This window comes from Myotis nattereri, assembly GCF_964212035.1.
Source record: "Myotis nattereri genome assembly, chromosome: 11".
In the NCBI taxonomy this organism is placed as follows: Eukaryota; Metazoa; Chordata; class Mammalia; order Chiroptera; family Vespertilionidae; genus Myotis; species Myotis nattereri.
In genome coordinates, this window is record NC_138086.1 from 72,010,125 (window position 1) to 72,027,485 (window position 17,361).

Below are 17,361 nucleotides of genomic sequence, written 5' to 3' on the forward strand. Positions count from 1 at the left end.
GCCGCCTCTGCGCAGGTCCAGGGCACCACGGGACAGATGTGGATGGGGGGCACCTGGCAGATGCACGGGCTCAGTCACAGTGGACAAGTGCCCACTGCTCCGTTATTTTCCTTCTGCAAATACAATCGGGTTAATTGCAAACTGGCCGTTAACCTGCCCATCAAAAACGTCAGCCTGAGTCTAAGGTTTATGTGTTTTCATGGATCCTGGTAGACAGCTCTGCATGCTTCTCCGTGCTGTCCACACGTGGTCACCGCGCTTGGCGTGGCTCTCGTGGCTGAGTAAAGCTTGGAGATGACGTGCCCTGGCTCATGTACAGTGCCTTCTGCATCCCTACTTCCATGCTTTCTTTCCCCACCTCCTCTGCTCCATCCTCATATGTTTTCAGTAAAATTACTTAACATTTTAGCACAAAACTATGTCCTAATAGGCACATGTTTCATATTTATTAGCTACATTTCTTCAGACACGTCAAGGTCACTGTTCCTTTACTAGGTTAAGTTTTTGTTTTTTCTTTCTCTAAAATGTCAGGATGGGCTGCCAAGATCAGAGAACAAAGAAACGAGTGGGGTTTGAACTCCCTAATTGCATAACACGTTGCTTATGGAGTAAAAATGTCTTATTTGACTAATTTTAGACATACATGCTCATATGTTTAGTGGAGTCTGAAAAAAACAAAAAACAAAACCAAGAGTTTATTTCCCACAGGAATCTACAATACAGTTAAATCCAAGTTGGTTTTTTTTTCTGGTCTGGTTTTTCTAATGAGCTCATCCAAAGTATTTTTAGGCAAGGAGTGGCAGGGGTGGTAAAGTGACTGGGGACAGAAGACAGAAGAGGAGGCCCAATGGTCTGGTGAGCCTGAAGGAGGGGGCAGATAAATGCTTGTATAGTCTACCGCTTGGCACTTTTAGGTGAACAAAGAATAAAGCTATCGACATGAGCTATATTCCTTCTGCTGTACTAATCGTGATCATTTTGTAAAGGATATAAATGTCTAATCACTATTTTGTATATACCTGAAACTAATGGCAAGTATAATTAAAAATAAAATTTTAAAAGCCAGGAACATCTGTGAAGCTCAATAAAGCAAAACACAATAAAAATGAAACAAACAAAAATGAAAACAACAAAATATTGACACGGTGCCTGGGTCTGTTCAGATCTATCTGGTAAATGTTGGCGTGCTGGTGAATGTTTAACAACCAGCTCTCCGCGGGAGGGTGGGGGCCGATTCCTAGTGTTTGCTGATTTCTGTAGTGTAAATACAGAAATACAATAGGACAAGGAAAGCAATGAACAAGACCAAGTCTCTCCTCGGCAATGGCATAGAAATCTGCATCCCAACCTACAAGGAAAATCGTAGGCAAATACGTACAGCGCACTCCTCACAGCGTGGGCCGGTGGCAAAGGGCCGGCACAGGCACTGGCCCGTGTCCACATCACAGGTCGAGAGCGGCAGACTCCCCAAAGGGTTGCAGTTGCAGGCTGAAAGCACAGGAACACAATCATTCACTTCTATTTCCCCACGTTTGTAAATGTCCTTAGTGGCCCACACTGAGCAAGACACGTGGCCACAAGAGCACAGAGCAGCCAGGCCTGCCAAGCTCATTGTCTGCCTGGCTGCATGATTACTGTCTGGCACACAACCCTGCACAGGAGATCCAGTGCCAGACACTCCCAGAGCCCTCGTGTAGACCTACTGGATGGCCGTTAGGAGGAGACAAGAAAGTGGAGAAAGTCATGCAAGCTGAGTGCCTGGCACTGTTATCCTGAGTGATGCTGGCTGGGTCGTGGATTCGGCGCAAGGGTGTCTGAGTGTCACAGTAATTACCGACGGCTCCCGCTCTGGCAGATGCACCTATTGTTTCCCTGCCTCTTTTCTCCCTCTCTTACTGCCTTGTTACATTTCATTCTCCTCTCCCCTTTCTCTTCCGCACGTAGACATTTCTGAGTCCTGCTTATGTTATGAAGACTAAGAAATTATGCTACCAGAACAAGATCTGTATCTTTCCCATGCAGGAAAAGCCAGTGTTCATGGGAAAACCCAAGGTTCATCAACTGATGAATGGATAAATGAAGTGTGATATATTCATACAATGGAATATCATCCAGCAATAAGAAGAAGTGAAGTACTGATTCATGCTATAACATGGATGAGCTTTATAAACCCTGCTAAACGAAAGAAGCCAGTCATAAAAGACTACAAATGATAGGATTCCAGTTTACGGAATGTTCACAAATAAGTAGAATCAGAAAGTTGACTAGTGTTACTGAGGCCTGGGGGAATGGGATAATAGGGTGGTAGTAGATAAAGAGTATGAGTTGTTTGTATTTTTTTTAAAATATATTTTATTGATTTTTTACAGAGAGGAAGGGAGATAGAGAGTTAGAAACATCGATGAGAGGGAAACATCGATCAGCTGCCTCTTGCACATCTCCTACTGGGGGTGTGCCCGCAACCCAAGTACATGCCCTTGACTGGAATCGAACCCGGGACCTTTCAGTCCGCAGGCCGACGCTCTATCCACTGAGCCAAACCAGTTTCGGTGTTGTATTTTTTTTTTTTGTAGCAGAATACATTTAACATAAATTTACCATCTTGCACTAGTCCAGTGATGGCGAACCTATGACACGCATGTCAGAGATGACACGCAAACTCATTTTTTGGTTAATTTTTCTTTGTTAAATGGCATTTAAATATATAAAATAAATATCAAAAACATAAGTCTTTGTTTTACTATGGTTGCAAAGATCAAAAAATTTCTGTATGTGACATGGCACCAGAGTTAAGTTAGGGTTTTTCAAAATGCTGACACGCCGAGCTCAAAAGGTTCGCCATCACTGCTAGTCGGTTTGACTCAATGGATAGAGCATCAGCCTATGGACTGAAGGGCCCTGGGTTCGATTCTGATCAAGGGCACATGCCCAGGTTGCAGGTTGCAGGCTTGATCCCCAGTAGGGGGTGTGCAGAAGGCAATCAATGATTCTCTCTCATCATTGATGTGTCTACCTCTCCCTCCCTCCCTCTCCCTTCCTCTCTGAAATCAATAAAAATATATTTTTAAAAAATTGCCATCTTTGCCATTTAAGTAAAGAATGTGGGTTTTCTTTTTTGTGTGCAAGAATACATTTAACATACAATTGACCATCTTTCCCATTTTACAGTTCAGTAGGGTTAGTACACTCACATTGCTGCGCAACCAACCTCCAGAACTCCTCACCTTACAACACTGAAGCTCTCTACCCATTAAACACCGTCTCTCCCCATTTCTCCCTTCCCCCGCCAGCACTTGGCAATCATCATTCTATATTCTGTTTGTATAGATTTGACTAGTCTAGGTACTTCATGTAAGTGGAATTATAAAATATTTGTCCTTTTTTATCTGGCTGATTTCATTTAGCATGATGTTTTCAAGGTTCATTCATGTTGTAGCATGCGCCAATTTCCTTCCTTTCTAAGGTTGAATAATATTCCATTGTAGTACACACCACATTTTGTTTATCTACCCATTCATGGATGCACATTGAGTTGCATCCTCCGTTGGGTCACTGTGAACATGCCGCTATGGATACGAGTGCACATATCTCTTCCAGACTGTGCTTTCAATCTTTTGGGTGTATAGCCAGAAGAAGGGTATGGGGTTTCATTCCGGGATAATGAAAACATTCTGAAATTGATTATAGTGATAGTTACACAACTCTGAGTATACTAAGTCATTGAACTGTACACTTTAAAAGGTGAATTGCATGGTATGTGAATTAAACCCCCACTAAAGCTGTTACAAAAGAAAAAAACAAAACAAAAACCACTATTTGGCCTGTTCTCTGAGGGCATAAAGTCAGTCAGTGAGCTAGGGGAAATGCCTGGTTTCTGCAAAGTGTGATGGGAAATTGGTTTGACATGTAATTCATTCTCCTGAAATTGAATTTTGCTATTAAATTCAAGAAGAAAATTTTATCACACTAAGATTCAGCAAGCTGCTCTCAAAATATACAAATAATATACAGTTCTTTATGTGGGAAAAATGTGGAGTGTGATGCTGTGACAGAAGGGACCTTATTTACCCGGATTCCCTGAAGATGCTACGGCTGTTTGAGACCCCAGGCAGCTGTAAATGTGTGTGATCCTAAAGACAAGGGTCCCTTCATTTGGCCCCAGAAAACTCTGAGGTTCTTTCTATTTCCCTGTAGCTCCTCTCCTGGCTTTTTAATTTTTTCTTTTCTTTGTCAGAGAACATAAAAATGCTAGGAGGGACGTGAGAAGAAAAGGGAAAAGTAGTTTTAAAAAATCAAAAGAGCCCTAACCGGTTTGGCTCAGTGGATAGAGTGTTGGCCTGCGGGTTGAAAGGTCCCAGATTCGATTCCGGTCAAGGGCATGTACCTTGGTTGTGGACACATCCCCAGTAGGAGGTGTGCAGGAGGCAGCTGATCGATGTTTCTCTCTCATCGACGTTTCTAACTCTCTATTCCTCTCCCTTCCTCTCTGTAAAAAGTCAATAAAATATATTTTTAAAAATAATCAAAAGAAACCATCATATGAAAATTGCTCAAGAAGTCATCAGTCTTTACAGAAACCCATAATGTGATTTAACAAATCTGTGTAGGAGGGTCCTAGTGGAGGCTGTTTTTCACAACTTGGCATTAAATTCCTGGCATTTTCCACTGTTTGCTCCAGCAGAAAAAATGTGAGCACCCCCTGCTGGTCCCTTATGACAAACTCGGCAAACCACCAAGAACTGAATAAAATTCATGGGAGTTTCTGTGTCCCTTTTAAAGTCTGAGAGGCTCTGGACACAATGTGGTGATTTCTGGGGGAAAGGGGTTCGGAGAAGGTGGAGGAGGGTATGGGTGGATAAATGATGATGAATCCAGACCTGATTTGGGGTAGTGAACATGCAATACAGCACACAGATGATGTGCTGTAGAATTGTGCACCTGAAACCTGTATAATTTTGTTAACCAGTGTCACCCCAGTAAACTTAATAAAAAGGGAAAAGGCATAAAAGAACTATGGTAGCCAAAAACAAGCAAACAAACAAACAAACAAAAAAACCCTGAGAGGCTGGCAGGACTCTTAGGTATTTACAATGATCAAATTTTAATTTCTTTCTTTTTTAAAAATTTAAATGTCTTGCGGTGACATTGGTTAATATAATCATACAGGTTTCAGGTGTGGCTTTCTGTTACAGGATCTGAATATTGCCCCGTGTGCCCACCACCCAAAATCAAATTTCCTATCACCATTTATTAGGACCCCCTTCATTCCCTACCCTCTTCCCTCTGGCAACCACCACACTGCAATGACCAGATTTTATATTTTATTGATTTTTTATAGAGAGGAAGGGAGAGGGATAGAGAGTTAGAAACATCGATGAGAGAGAAGCATTGATCAGCTGCCTCCAGCATGCCCCCTACTGGGGATGTGCCCGCAACCAAGGTGCATGCCCTTGACCAGAATCGAACCTGGGACCCTTGAGTCCACAGGCCGATGCTCTATCTACTGAGCCAAATCGGTTAGGGCGCAATGACCAGATTTTAAAGCTGACAGGCAGCCCCAGGCTTTAAAACATCCAGGCTGGTTGCCCAGCCGCTGTCGACTTACGCTGACAGCCCAGAGGATCAGTGGCGCTCAGTCCGTAGTGGTTGGGCTTGCACTGGTAGCACTTGGCTCCTTCCACATTCTCCTTGCACAGGCACTGGCCAGCCACAGATCCCAAGGCAGGGTCAGAGTGGCTCTCACAAATGCCACCCGATATGGTCCCATCTGGGTCACATTCACAAGCTGGGGACATAGACATGCATTCTCTTAGTTAACGGCAAATTGTGGGAAGCCTGAAATGTAAGCATAGCATTTTACTCATGATATAACTATTTTACTTTTTTTAAAGTCATTAAATATGTTTAAATAATTAGACAAGTGGATAAGGGCTGCTTAGAAATATCTCTTAGACCTCTGGTCTTGAAAAATGTTGAAAAATTCCATCCATTAAAAAAAAAAGACTTTTAAGTGATTCTAAAGTAAGAGGACCAGAGGAAGATGGCTATTGTGAGAACTGAACATTAAAAACAGATTGATTACTATGGGGGTCTTAAAATGTTTGGAGCAGAGGTGGTGGTTGTACAATACTGTGCCACTGAATTGCTCCTGGGAGGAGCACCTACAAGAAACAAAGGGGCAAGAGCAAGAAATGTTCATATCCTGTTTTCTTTTGGGATGCCTGCTACTGGGGCAAAACCTGGAAGAGATTCTGGAAAATAAGATAAACCGTCACCTGTAGCAAAGGAGCAGCTAATGTACAATTTCCCCTTCCCTGCTTTTTTCCCCAGACAGTTGAACTGAAGGAAGGAATGTCAAGGATAAAGGATGCTGATAGTGTGAATGATTCCAGAGGGTGAAAGTTACAAAAGGGAGAGCCTAACTGAGTATAAGAAAGAACTAATGGTTAGGACTGCCCAAGAGAGCAGTGACCCCTTCATCAGCAGAGAGGTGTTTGGTTTAGAGGACAAGTTGGAGACATCAGATGACCACCATGGTCTCTTGTATCTTTGTGGTGCTGGGTTTTCAAGGAATTCCACTTTTAAGGAATGCAAAAAAATTTTTTTAAAATAAATATCCTGATTCTAAGGACCAATTCTATTCACACTTATACATGTTTGCTTTAGATTAACAAAAATAACACCCTCAGGTCTAAGGCTATGTTTACATAACTACCATTTAGGTCATAGTGATAAAATCTAGTCAAACCCCGTTGTTTGGCGTCATTGAAGCAATCAGTTGGTTGTCTGACAGAATCTTTGGATTTCAATTGTTTGCTATTGGATTGTGACTGGTGAGAAAATCTTACTATGGAAAAACAGCATTGGGTTTCTGTTTAGTTTGGAAAAACCACAATTCTTTTGTAATTAAAGCCAGTTGCTTCTAGAAAGGAAGGAACAAACTGGATTCATTTTAGAAGTAGCCAAAAGGAAGAGGCTCAGCTTTATTTGGGACACTCTCCAAGGGGTCAGCGCTGAGTTCCAGAGTATAATTTAATTATGTGCAGAAGCAGCCTTTGGGGGATGTGGGTGAGAGGGTAGTAACTTTACTTTGAAATAACCCTATGTCAGGGCCCTTTTTTTTTAATATATTTTTTATTGAGTTTTTACAGACAGGAAAGGAGAGAGATAGAGAGTTAGAAACATCGATGAGAGAGAAACATCGACCAGCTGCCTCCTGCACACTCCCCACTGGGGACGTGCCCGCAACCCAGGTACATGCCCTTGACCGGAATCGAACCTGGGACCCTTCAGCCCGCAGGCCGACGCTCTATCCACTGAGCCAAACCGGTTTTGGCATGTCAGGGCCCTTAAGATAGAATTTCCATAAACTTGGTGTTACACAACTTAATTCTAACAAACTTTTATTATCAGTGGCTGAGTCTACCAAATCTTTGTGTGTGTTTTTTCCTGTATCACATTTGAATGTGTTTTAATCATGGAAGACTTAAAATTAGTCAACTCTTATGCGTGGAATCAGATTATGTAAATATTTAGAGTCAAACAAAAACAACTTAGAGAAAATTTATATGAGATTGCTGCTAGTCAGTCTTAAAACACGTCATTTGTACAGACACACACGCACACACATAAACATGTGTTTAGGTAAAGTGGGAGAAGCTGGGAGTCTCATGATGGTAGTTTTTACAAGCTCCTCATCTGCCTTTCTTCGAGAAACAACTTATTTACAAAGCACGGCTTTTTAATTTCATATCAGGGGACTCGTTTTCTTCCCTCGGTTTCCTTCAAAAGCACCATCTAGTTGATATGGTTCTGAAGGAACAAGACTTTGTTCAATGTGTTCAAAACACTTGGTTTAGTTATTCCCAATCTCTTTCCATACTCTTGGATTACCTGTTTCAAATCATTATAATTTACTGATTGTACCTAGGAGAGCAATTTTATTTTCTTTTAAGTTGTGTGTGTGTGTGTGTGTATGTGTGTGTGTAATTACAGATTCTGGTTAAAAAAATGTAGGATACTTAGGACAGAGATTAAAAAAATGTTTTTCATGAGAATCCAGTTCTTGTATCAATTTTAAACAGGCCATGTAAGGTAAAATTTCATGCAGTTAGGTACCAACTAAGTAATCTGAGAAAAAAACATCATGTCTGCTTTTTATACATTGAGATGGTTTAAAGTTTGAAATCTAGAATATTGTATGTATTCAGGTAGCTACTGAATTACTTCTGTGTAAGACTTCATTTTAGGTATTGTGATTAATAAAGTTTGAAATTGTAGTTTCATAGCAAGTCCCCCAATCCAATACAACATCCTATTGATGAGATAGCCTAAGAAGCAGGATTTCTGGGTACTGGGCACCCGAACATTTTTGCTGAGTGTGCCAACAACGCAAGGCCCAACTGTTCTTTATCCAGGCCATAGCTCAAGATTGTGTTTGCAGCCAGCTACTTTGAGGAACGAGAAAACCTTTCCTCCCAGACAAAGAATGAGCTTGCTTCCACTGCTATAAAAGCAATGAATCCTCTTCCAGTCTTCCTTGGCTATGAGGTAAGCCCATTAGGTGTACAGGAACCATCTGGTATCCTTGAGTTGCCCCATGGGAGTTGGGGCTTGGGGACTTGGGAACTCAGACCAACACAAGCATCTTGCTGCTTGCTGTGCTGTGAGTAATAAAGTCCTTTGTCTTTGACCCAGGAGTTTCATGTCCTCCACCAGCATCCATGAAGTAATAGTGGGCTAACTTGTTAGTTTACAGCAGAGTTATCTGTAACTGGCACCGTGTGTTTGAAATCAGGTTGGAGTATTTATCTATGCAATAATTGAGAGCAGTGCTGGTATTAGAGAGAGGAAAGCAAGGTGCCCAGGGCACAACATTTAAGGAGGCACTCACTGTCAGGTTAGTGCAAGTGGCAACCCTATGCTTACATGACTCTGAGAATGGTGCTTCCTTAAATTTGGGGGCCTAGGTGCTTTGTTTGCATCACTCTAGTTTCATTCCTGCAAGGAAATGTAAATTAAAGTACTGGTGAGGTACTATTTGAGTAGCAAAAATTAAGGTGTGATCAAACCAAGTGTTGGCCAGAATGTAGAGCGACATGCACTCTCATACACTGTTGGTTGGGCTGTTAATTGGTATACCCTCTTAGGGGACAATCAGCATTATCTAATTAATTTGAAAGAGTTCATATTATGTCCAAGTAACTCTACTCCTGGGTATGACTCTTAAGGACAGTCTTTGTGCATGTGCACAAGGCCACGTATACGGTATTGTAGCATCAGAAGAAAAATGGACAAATAGATTTTGTTGCATTTATAGGAAGGAAGGAATTAAAATTGGAAAACTAGGGCCACCTGATAAGGCCACAGAAATTAAAATTGGAAAACTAGGGCCACCTGATAAGCAAAAATCTTAAACATAGTGTTTAATGAAATACTCAAGGATACACACAACATAATATCATTTATCTAAAGTTTGAAAATATGCATATATATATATATATATATATATATATATATATATAGTTTGTAGATCAAACATATGTGAAAATAGTATGGTGATAACTACCAAAGATAGTGGGACAGATGTGCACCTAGGACATCATAGTACCTGTCCTGTTCTATTAAAGTCTTGAAGATGATAGGGTAAGGCATTCTGTTTTGACAAAGCTGCTGGTGGTTATAAGGGTGTTTACTATATTATTCTGTTATTTTGTATATATTTGAAATATTTTATTTTTCGAAGTTGAGATTAGAAATAAAAGGAAAAAAATGTTAAGGTTAAAAAAAGAAGCAAGGGCCGTAACCGGTTTGGCTCAGTGGATAGAGCGTCTGAAGGGTCAGCCTGCGGACTGAAGGGTCCCAGGTTCGATTCCGGTCAAGGGCATGTACCTTTGTTGTGGGCACATCCCCGGTGGGGGGTGTGCAGGAGGCAGCTGATTGATGTTTCTCTCTCATCGATGTTTCTAGCTCTCTATCCCTCTTCCTTCTTCTCTGTAAAAAAAAATCAATAAAATATATTTTTTAAAAAGGTAATAATAGTTAGCTCATGAATCTTAACAACATAGTTAAATGGCCCACAGCAGTCAAATGTAGCTAATGTCAGCAGCCAGCTCCTGGCTGGGGCTGACCTCCGGGAAAGTCCAGGTGTCTAGGCATCCTCTGAAACCATCTGCCGCCTCCTGGCTGAATCCAGAAGTTTCCTGATGCTCTAGTATAAGCCACTGACTGCTGCAAGACTACCACGAGGGACCCCAGGCATCTGGCCCAATTTGCAAAGAGAAAGAAACGCTCTTAGAGTTAAAGTGGCTTTGCAAACTCGCACTGCCCCTAAGAGGGCCGTGTGGAGGTGCTGCTAAGCCACATGAGGCCTGCTCCATCAGCATTTGCTCAAACCAGTGGGAGGGTGCGGCCAGAGGCTGGGGACTCACGCAGGCACGCGTACGGGTCGGAGACGGCCTTGAGGGGGTCCCTGTAGAAAAGGGGCCGGCAGCGGTGGCAGTGCTGGCCCTCGGTGTGGTGCTGGCAGTCCTCGCACACGCCCCCGCTGGCCCCGCCGCTCGCCAGGTACACGCTCAGGTCGAAGTGACAGCGGTCCGAGTGGCCGTTACACCTACAAGCTGGGGAAGGGGAGAGTCACCGCGAGGCTCACCGGGTCTGGGGAGCAGCCTGGCTGGCATCCCGCACACGAACCCTGCACCCCCCTCCTCTTTCTTCAGCCTCCACCTTCTTTTATGGACACACGTATACAAACAGTTAAACTAGGTGCTTTCCAAGGTCTGTCCAGGACTCTTATTCTGCCCATATACTCTCTCTGAAATGTGTCCCCAAAACGTTAATATTTAGGTGTGTGTGTGTGTGTGTGTGTGTGTGTGTGTTGTTGTTGTTGTTGTTGTTTTAAATCAAGTAAACAAAAGTAAATCCTTTGGGTGATCCAGAAGCCCGAAAGTGCAATATTTTTATTGCTGTTTGGTAAAGAATACTTTTACTTTGTAAGTTGTAAGTCTGAAATTTTTACATCGCGTGTTCTGTAGGCCCTGGGCTTCTCAGGGGAGATGTTAAAACCAAGCCTCGCCGCCTCTCCTTCTCCGGGGCCGAGCGCTGGGAGGGTGGCCAGGGGCCTTCCACCCACCTGGGGTGGCGCCAGGCGACAGGGAAAGGCAGTCTGCTTGGGGGAGTTTGTCTGTCTTCGTGGCAGTGTCTGTGAGGTTTGTGTTTGTTTTCCCCCCATAAATGCATAAACATGTGCTGGGCCATGTATACGTGACGCACGGATGGGGCTTTTCCACGAGCTCTCCTCGTGACCTCTTCCCCGCTCAATCTTATATCCCCCAAATATGGGAACAGAAGCAATAACAAGTTCGTTCGGAAGTTTATCAAAATTTAGAGGCAGCAAGTACATCACAAAAAAACCTGCACTTTATTAGCCTAAACATTTTATAAAACGTATAATAACCAGTCAAACTCAACCCAGACCTCATTTCTCCTATTATCTGACATCTGAGTTTAAGGTCACATTCATGGAATGTCTGGTGATTCAGGGCAATAGTAGGGATCTTGGTACTGAATCTAGTCCTCACCCAATTCCTGGGTTGGTACCATCCCCACTGATATTATTACAGGGCTCAGTCCCTCCCCTAGAAAGGGCTCACCCAATAATCACATTGTTTCATTTTTCAAATTCATGTTAATTTTTGGTGTGAAGGTTTGATACGGTGGTGATTTTTCCGGGTGAGATAACGGGAGACATCAGCAGATCACCCAGCTGGAGCTGGGAGCCCCGGTTCACCACCTTCCAAACGAACAAAAAAATGTCCTCAGTCTGTGCTAAGGACTCTTCCCCACTCACCTCTGCAAGTGTTGTTCTCGGAGCCCGCGGCTGGCCTCCACGGCGCATCCTGGAAGAAGTCCTGGCACCGCTCGCAGTTCGTGCCACCTGTATTGTGCTGGCAGACACACCGGCCCTGGACCTGCATTGTGTGACAAGCAAGCAGTGTTAAAGGAGGGCTCATCTTTGAGGATGCTGCAGTTCTTTATTATTATTTTTTTAAAATATACTTTTATTGATTCCAGAGAGGAAGGGAGAAGGAGCGAGAGATAGAAACATCAATGATGAGAGAGAATCATTAATCAGCTGCCTCCTGCCTGCCCCACACTGTGGATCGAGCCTATAACACAGCCATGTGCCCTGACTGGGAATCAAACCATGACCTCCAGGTTCATAGGTCGATGCTTAACCCTTGAGCCACACTGGCCAAGCATTGCTGCAGTTCTTTAAATGGAAAATGAAATACCAGACCATGGGCCTCTTTGAAGTTTAGTTTCCCATATGGTAGTTACAATACCAACCTATACGATCTTTTTTTATTTAGATGCAATAACTTTTACAATTAAAAAATTTAAGATGTTTGGTAAACATTTACAATAAATTTTTTGGTATTTCTGAATGCTAGTGTCAGGGCAGCACACTGCAGGGATGATGTGTGTAGTGTGTGTGTGCGTGTGTGTGTGTGTGTGTGTACACGTGCATGTGTGTCCAGGGTGGTTTAGAAGCATAAGGGAAAAGAGGAAATTAGAAAACAGAAAAACGGGAGAAAGGTGTGTGATTCTCCATAAAACGCCCTAAATGACCAAGTTCAAAGGGAGAAGTTCTATTTCCACTGACACATGGAGAGAGCTGAGTAAGAAGGTACAATAGCCTCAGCCTCAAGCCTTGTCTGATGCCTGGTCTGGTTATGATTAGTTTAAATTATTTAGTAGATTCACCCCAGGACTCTGCATGACAATACAATTCTTCTACTACATCACTCCCTCAGCCTAGTCCCAAGAAGGGGAGAGATTGGCACTAGGAGGACACAGTCATCATAGTGTAAGGTTGCTACTTGGGTGACCATCCTTACAATAGCAGCTATTATTCAAACACCACGGCACTGGCTACAGTAGACCATCCATAAGTTTGTGTGAGGGAACGCATGTGAACTTATGGGTCCTCCTCACCAAATCGCCATTCCCTAAAAAAACAAATAGCCAAGAGAGAGCAAGATGGGCTGCCTTAAAGTCATAGTTAGACATTCTGGTCATAAGTTCAACAATGCCCGTGAGCGGCAGAATCCACAAGGCTTTGCCAGGCCAGGCTGAACCAGACCTGCCCCGACACAAGGCTGGCACTGTGTGGATCCCCAGGTGGAAAGTCCGATCTCCATGGAGCTCCGGGACAGGACAGAAGGGTAGGGGAGCCAGCTGGTCTCTTGGCTGCGTGACTCACCATTCCCGGAGGGCTGAACACATCCCCTGGCACCGTCTGCATCGGGCCGCATTCGCTAGCGTGGCCATTGCAGAAGCAGCTGCCGCGGACCACCATCTCGTAGAGAGCATAGTAGTACTTATCCAGGGAGTCATTGTGCCTCCTTCCAAGCAAAGTATCCCCAAGGGTGTGGAGCTTGGTGAAGTTTATCCTCAGGTTTGTTAATGTAACAAGGTCTAGAGAAAGGAAAATCATAATAAAAACAACGAACCGAAGTGCCTTTAGGTTGTATCGGTTCAAGGCACCCTTCTTGACTGACGTCCCCTTAATGTCCTCTAGAAATGTAATGACAAGGACACTTCTAACATGAAATTTTTAGAAAAGTAATGGATGTGAAAAAAATATAAAGCAATTCATACCCTGGATGTGGGGGCTGTAGGGGTTTTCTATTTCAAAGCTGGGATCCAAAGCTTTAAAAACAACCTGTAAAACAAATGTGGGCAAATGTAAGTATTTCACCCAAGAACTTGATTGTTAAAGGGTATGCTCTTATATAAGAGATCCTGATCTTCCCCGCAGGCCGAGCCATTGCCTCCCAACTAGCCCAGGATACCGGCTATCATTGGGTTTTCATATGAATATGTAGAAGTACCAGGAAGGAAAATGAAAGTTACAAACAGTCTTCGGGGGAGCCGTCGTGACACCATTCGCAAGAAGGGCTCCTGTTCTGGGTTGGGTGGAGTGATGGGGTCACAGGTCAGCAAATCATGACGAATTTGGATTTGGCAGGGAATTCTGGAGCTACTGCCGACCACCTATTCTTTCTATGACACGTGATACATAATACCTGCCAACCCCACTCCCACCCTGACCCTCTGCCAGTTACCAGCGTTGTTCAGGGGGAGATTCCTGGCAGATTCCACCTGCGTGGTGGTTTGTAGATTAAGATGAGATGAGACAACTAGTCCAGGGCTGCACTCGCCTACGCGCTCCCTTGCAAGGGTTCGAAACAGATGCTCCTGCCTCTGAACCCCCAGGCCCTGGTGCCCAGCCTGGATGCTGGTCCCCGCTCACCTTCAGATGGACACAGTGCAGGACTGTTTCTTAGAAGGCATTTATTATCTATCTGAATGTGAGATGGATTCAGGACTCGTTTCAATTTAAACTGTTATTCTTAAAACCCAACAGCTCAAGTTATTTTTCAGCAAGCACTGCTTTCATCTAAATCAACCACATTCACAACAACCACAACAGGCTTATTTTACAGCAAAGGAATCCAAGAAAGGAAATGCTACCTCACCGCCAGTTGAGGGTTCAATATCCGAATATTTAGAGTCACAAACAAGGTCTCCCACACCCTGGGCCTGGCCAGATGTGATGCTGGGAAAGGAAGTAGCACAGTCTTTTGCAAAATATTTAAACACTTTCCAGGTGTGTCCATAGTCTGTGGAACGTTCAACTAACATTGCAGCAGGCCGAAAAGTCTATGGAAAAACGAGTTAAACTTGTAATACTTCACAATGGGAGATTTAATTACCGCTTCACAGTAAACATTTATATTTTCTAATTCTGTTTTCAAACTTTATTTGTATCCCTTAAAATCTCTATACAGTGAACATACCAAATCTCTTTCCAAAAGTGGGCAAGTATTTATGAGCACATATTTTGCCGTAAGATCTAATTTCATTTAAAAATGTTTATGGCCGTGTGATTTATTAATTGGAGAAAGATGGCATATTAATTTTTAAAAAGCTAATGTAATGGATATTTTATACAGCATTTTGCATGTTTTTTTTTTCTTCTTTTTTGGGGGGAGGTGGTGGCTAGGATGCTTTTCCTCTGGCAAACCCTTATATCCTTGAAAATCTACCATGAAGCTTATCTGGGCTCCCCAGGGCAGATTTAGTGTTGTCAACGAACTCCCCACCATTCTAATATGTCTATGCACTTATCACCCCGTATTATGATTTTAAATTTATATATGTGCTTTATATATAAATATATAAATATATAAATTTGTATCCATGACTAGATTGTGAGCTCTTTGGGGGGCAAAGGCTAATGTTTTTTTAAAAAACAAATTTTTATTTTATATTCATTTTTTATAACAACAACTTAGCACCAGGCCTGACATCAAAATTCGAATTTTGATGCATGATTAGAGAATGACTATAGCACAGGATTTTCTCTGGTACCTCAGCAGCCTTAACAAAGACCCTTTAATTTTTCTTCCTTTTTTGATCACAATCTTTCCATATTTCCTTAAGTAATTTCCAGTTCTTGCCCTGTTTGCCTGAAAGTGCCTTTCTTGTTCTGTGGTCTCTATCCCCTAGTGCTTGACATTTTTCGTCGTGCTATATCTTCTAAGACTTTTTTTGTTGTCGTTGGCCATGTAAGTTACTAATTAATGAGCAGTGGCATTTTGATTCAATTCAAGAACAAAAACCCCAATGACAAAGCTGGAGCCTGGGATACACAGCTCTTCGTTCTCTGCAAGGAAGCGGGGAAGCAAACTTTCAGGTAAGCCCAGCATTTGGTAAGTAGATAAAAGGGGCAGCAGACCTACACATCTGTACCTTAAAGGTCAGGATAAGGTGGCTGAACTGAAACAATGCCTCTAGGTCCAATCGGATGCTGACATGATCAAGACCTAAAGAAAAATCCAGAAAGGAGAAAATCAGTGATTTTGAGAGACCCTTGTTTATCATGTTAACCCCTCACTGTGGCTTGTCTATAATAAAACCCTTTGAAAGCCCATGGCTGGTGATCAACACTCTTTCCTAGTCTGTTGGAGTGGTTTCCATGCCATTCCATGCCCAGGAGAAGGTCTATGGGAGAGCAATATGGGATTTACCCAGACCGTGCCCACATCCATGCCCATGGCCACCGTGTGGCAGTATTACATACCACCAAAGGAGTTCCGGGACAGTTCCCATAGGTGGAACAACGGGGCTCACGTCCTTGAACTCACATCTTGACTACACACAGTGTGAGCTAGCAAGCCAGGGCATGGTACAATCGACACACCCTGTCCTTCCAACAGCTGCTAACAATCATTTGCACCAGTTTTATTGTCAGTCAGCATAAAACACAGCTTAGAGCCTTCCTTTGGGGTGAGGATCTGTGGGCTCCTCTGTGGCTGAGAAGACGGAGCTGTCCTGGCCAGGACTTTGCATGGAGGCTATTTGCTGCCATCACCTCATCATGGACACGGACGGCTGGCCCTAGTCTGGACCCGACGGAAGCTCTGATCTCGCTAAAGTGCGCCGTCCAACAGAAATATGAGTCGCTGGTGTCATTTAGATTTTTCTGGCAGCTACATTTCAGCAGGTGCAATTATTTTTAATACATTTGACCCAATAAATAAAAAATATTCTCATTTGAACATGCCATCAATGTTTCAAAAATTAGCAATGTTTTGTCACACATTTTCACCCCAAACTGAGTGTTAGAAATCTGGGATGGTTTTCTACGTCTAGCACATCTCAGTTTGAATGAGCCATGTGTTACGTGCTCAGGAGGAATGTGGCCAGGGCCCCGATACTGGACAGCACAGCTCACAGCACAGCAGCTGGGCTGCCGTGAACGGCGGGCAGCTTACCTTCCGGTGAGCGGCTGGGGCAGGGTTTGCTGCTGAGCAGGCAGCCACATCCCAGGCTCTGTCATGGGCTCCTCACCCTTTCCAGGAAGGAGATCTCCGTTTCCTCTCTAAAATGCTTGGGTGAGAACCCTGGTTCTATGTAATCAGCCCTGACAGAGGGGATTCCTTCTGAGAGGAGATGTGGGACAAACGCTGGCATGGGAGTCTAGACAGCTATAAAGCAGAACTGGCACCGTGTTGAAGAGGAGCCATCATGAGTGAGCCAGTCTACATTGACTTAAGCACATAAGGCCCAAAGCTGGGGAGGGTGGCGGAGCGGGGAACATGAGGAATCCTCAGTCAGGTTCAAACTTAGAATAGTCAGGGCCAGTGTGAGGTTCAATATCACAGTTGATCGTGACCAGAGAAGGGCATAAATCCAGAAGGGAGAGAACGTCAGTCAGTAGCCAACTATCCTTTCAATTCAATTTTTATATTAAAACCTTTGGCTTGCGGGAAGAAGCAAAGTGTCATTTTT

The 17,361-nt window shown here is 43.4% G+C and overlaps 1 protein-coding gene across 1 annotated transcript in view; it reads right to left on the reverse strand.

Annotated features, from left to right (window-relative positions):
- Positions 1-17,361, reverse strand: part of LAMB4 (laminin subunit beta 4) — a gene marked incomplete at its 5' end in the record, with an annotated part of 91,112 nt that overhangs the window by 60,337 nt on the left and 13,414 nt on the right. Inside the window, 8 exons of the mRNA XM_081102376.1 lie at positions 1,379-1,488; positions 5,606-5,785; positions 10,431-10,619; positions 11,849-11,969; positions 13,265-13,479; positions 13,663-13,726; positions 14,539-14,727; positions 15,820-15,893. Of these exons, the coding sequence (XP_080958502.1) occupies positions 1,379-1,488; positions 5,606-5,785; positions 10,431-10,619; positions 11,849-11,969; positions 13,265-13,479; positions 13,663-13,726; positions 14,539-14,727; positions 15,820-15,893 (1,142 nt within the window). The remainder of the gene's footprint in view (positions 1-1,378; positions 1,489-5,605; positions 5,786-10,430; positions 10,620-11,848; positions 11,970-13,264; positions 13,480-13,662; positions 13,727-14,538; positions 14,728-15,819; positions 15,894-17,361) is intronic.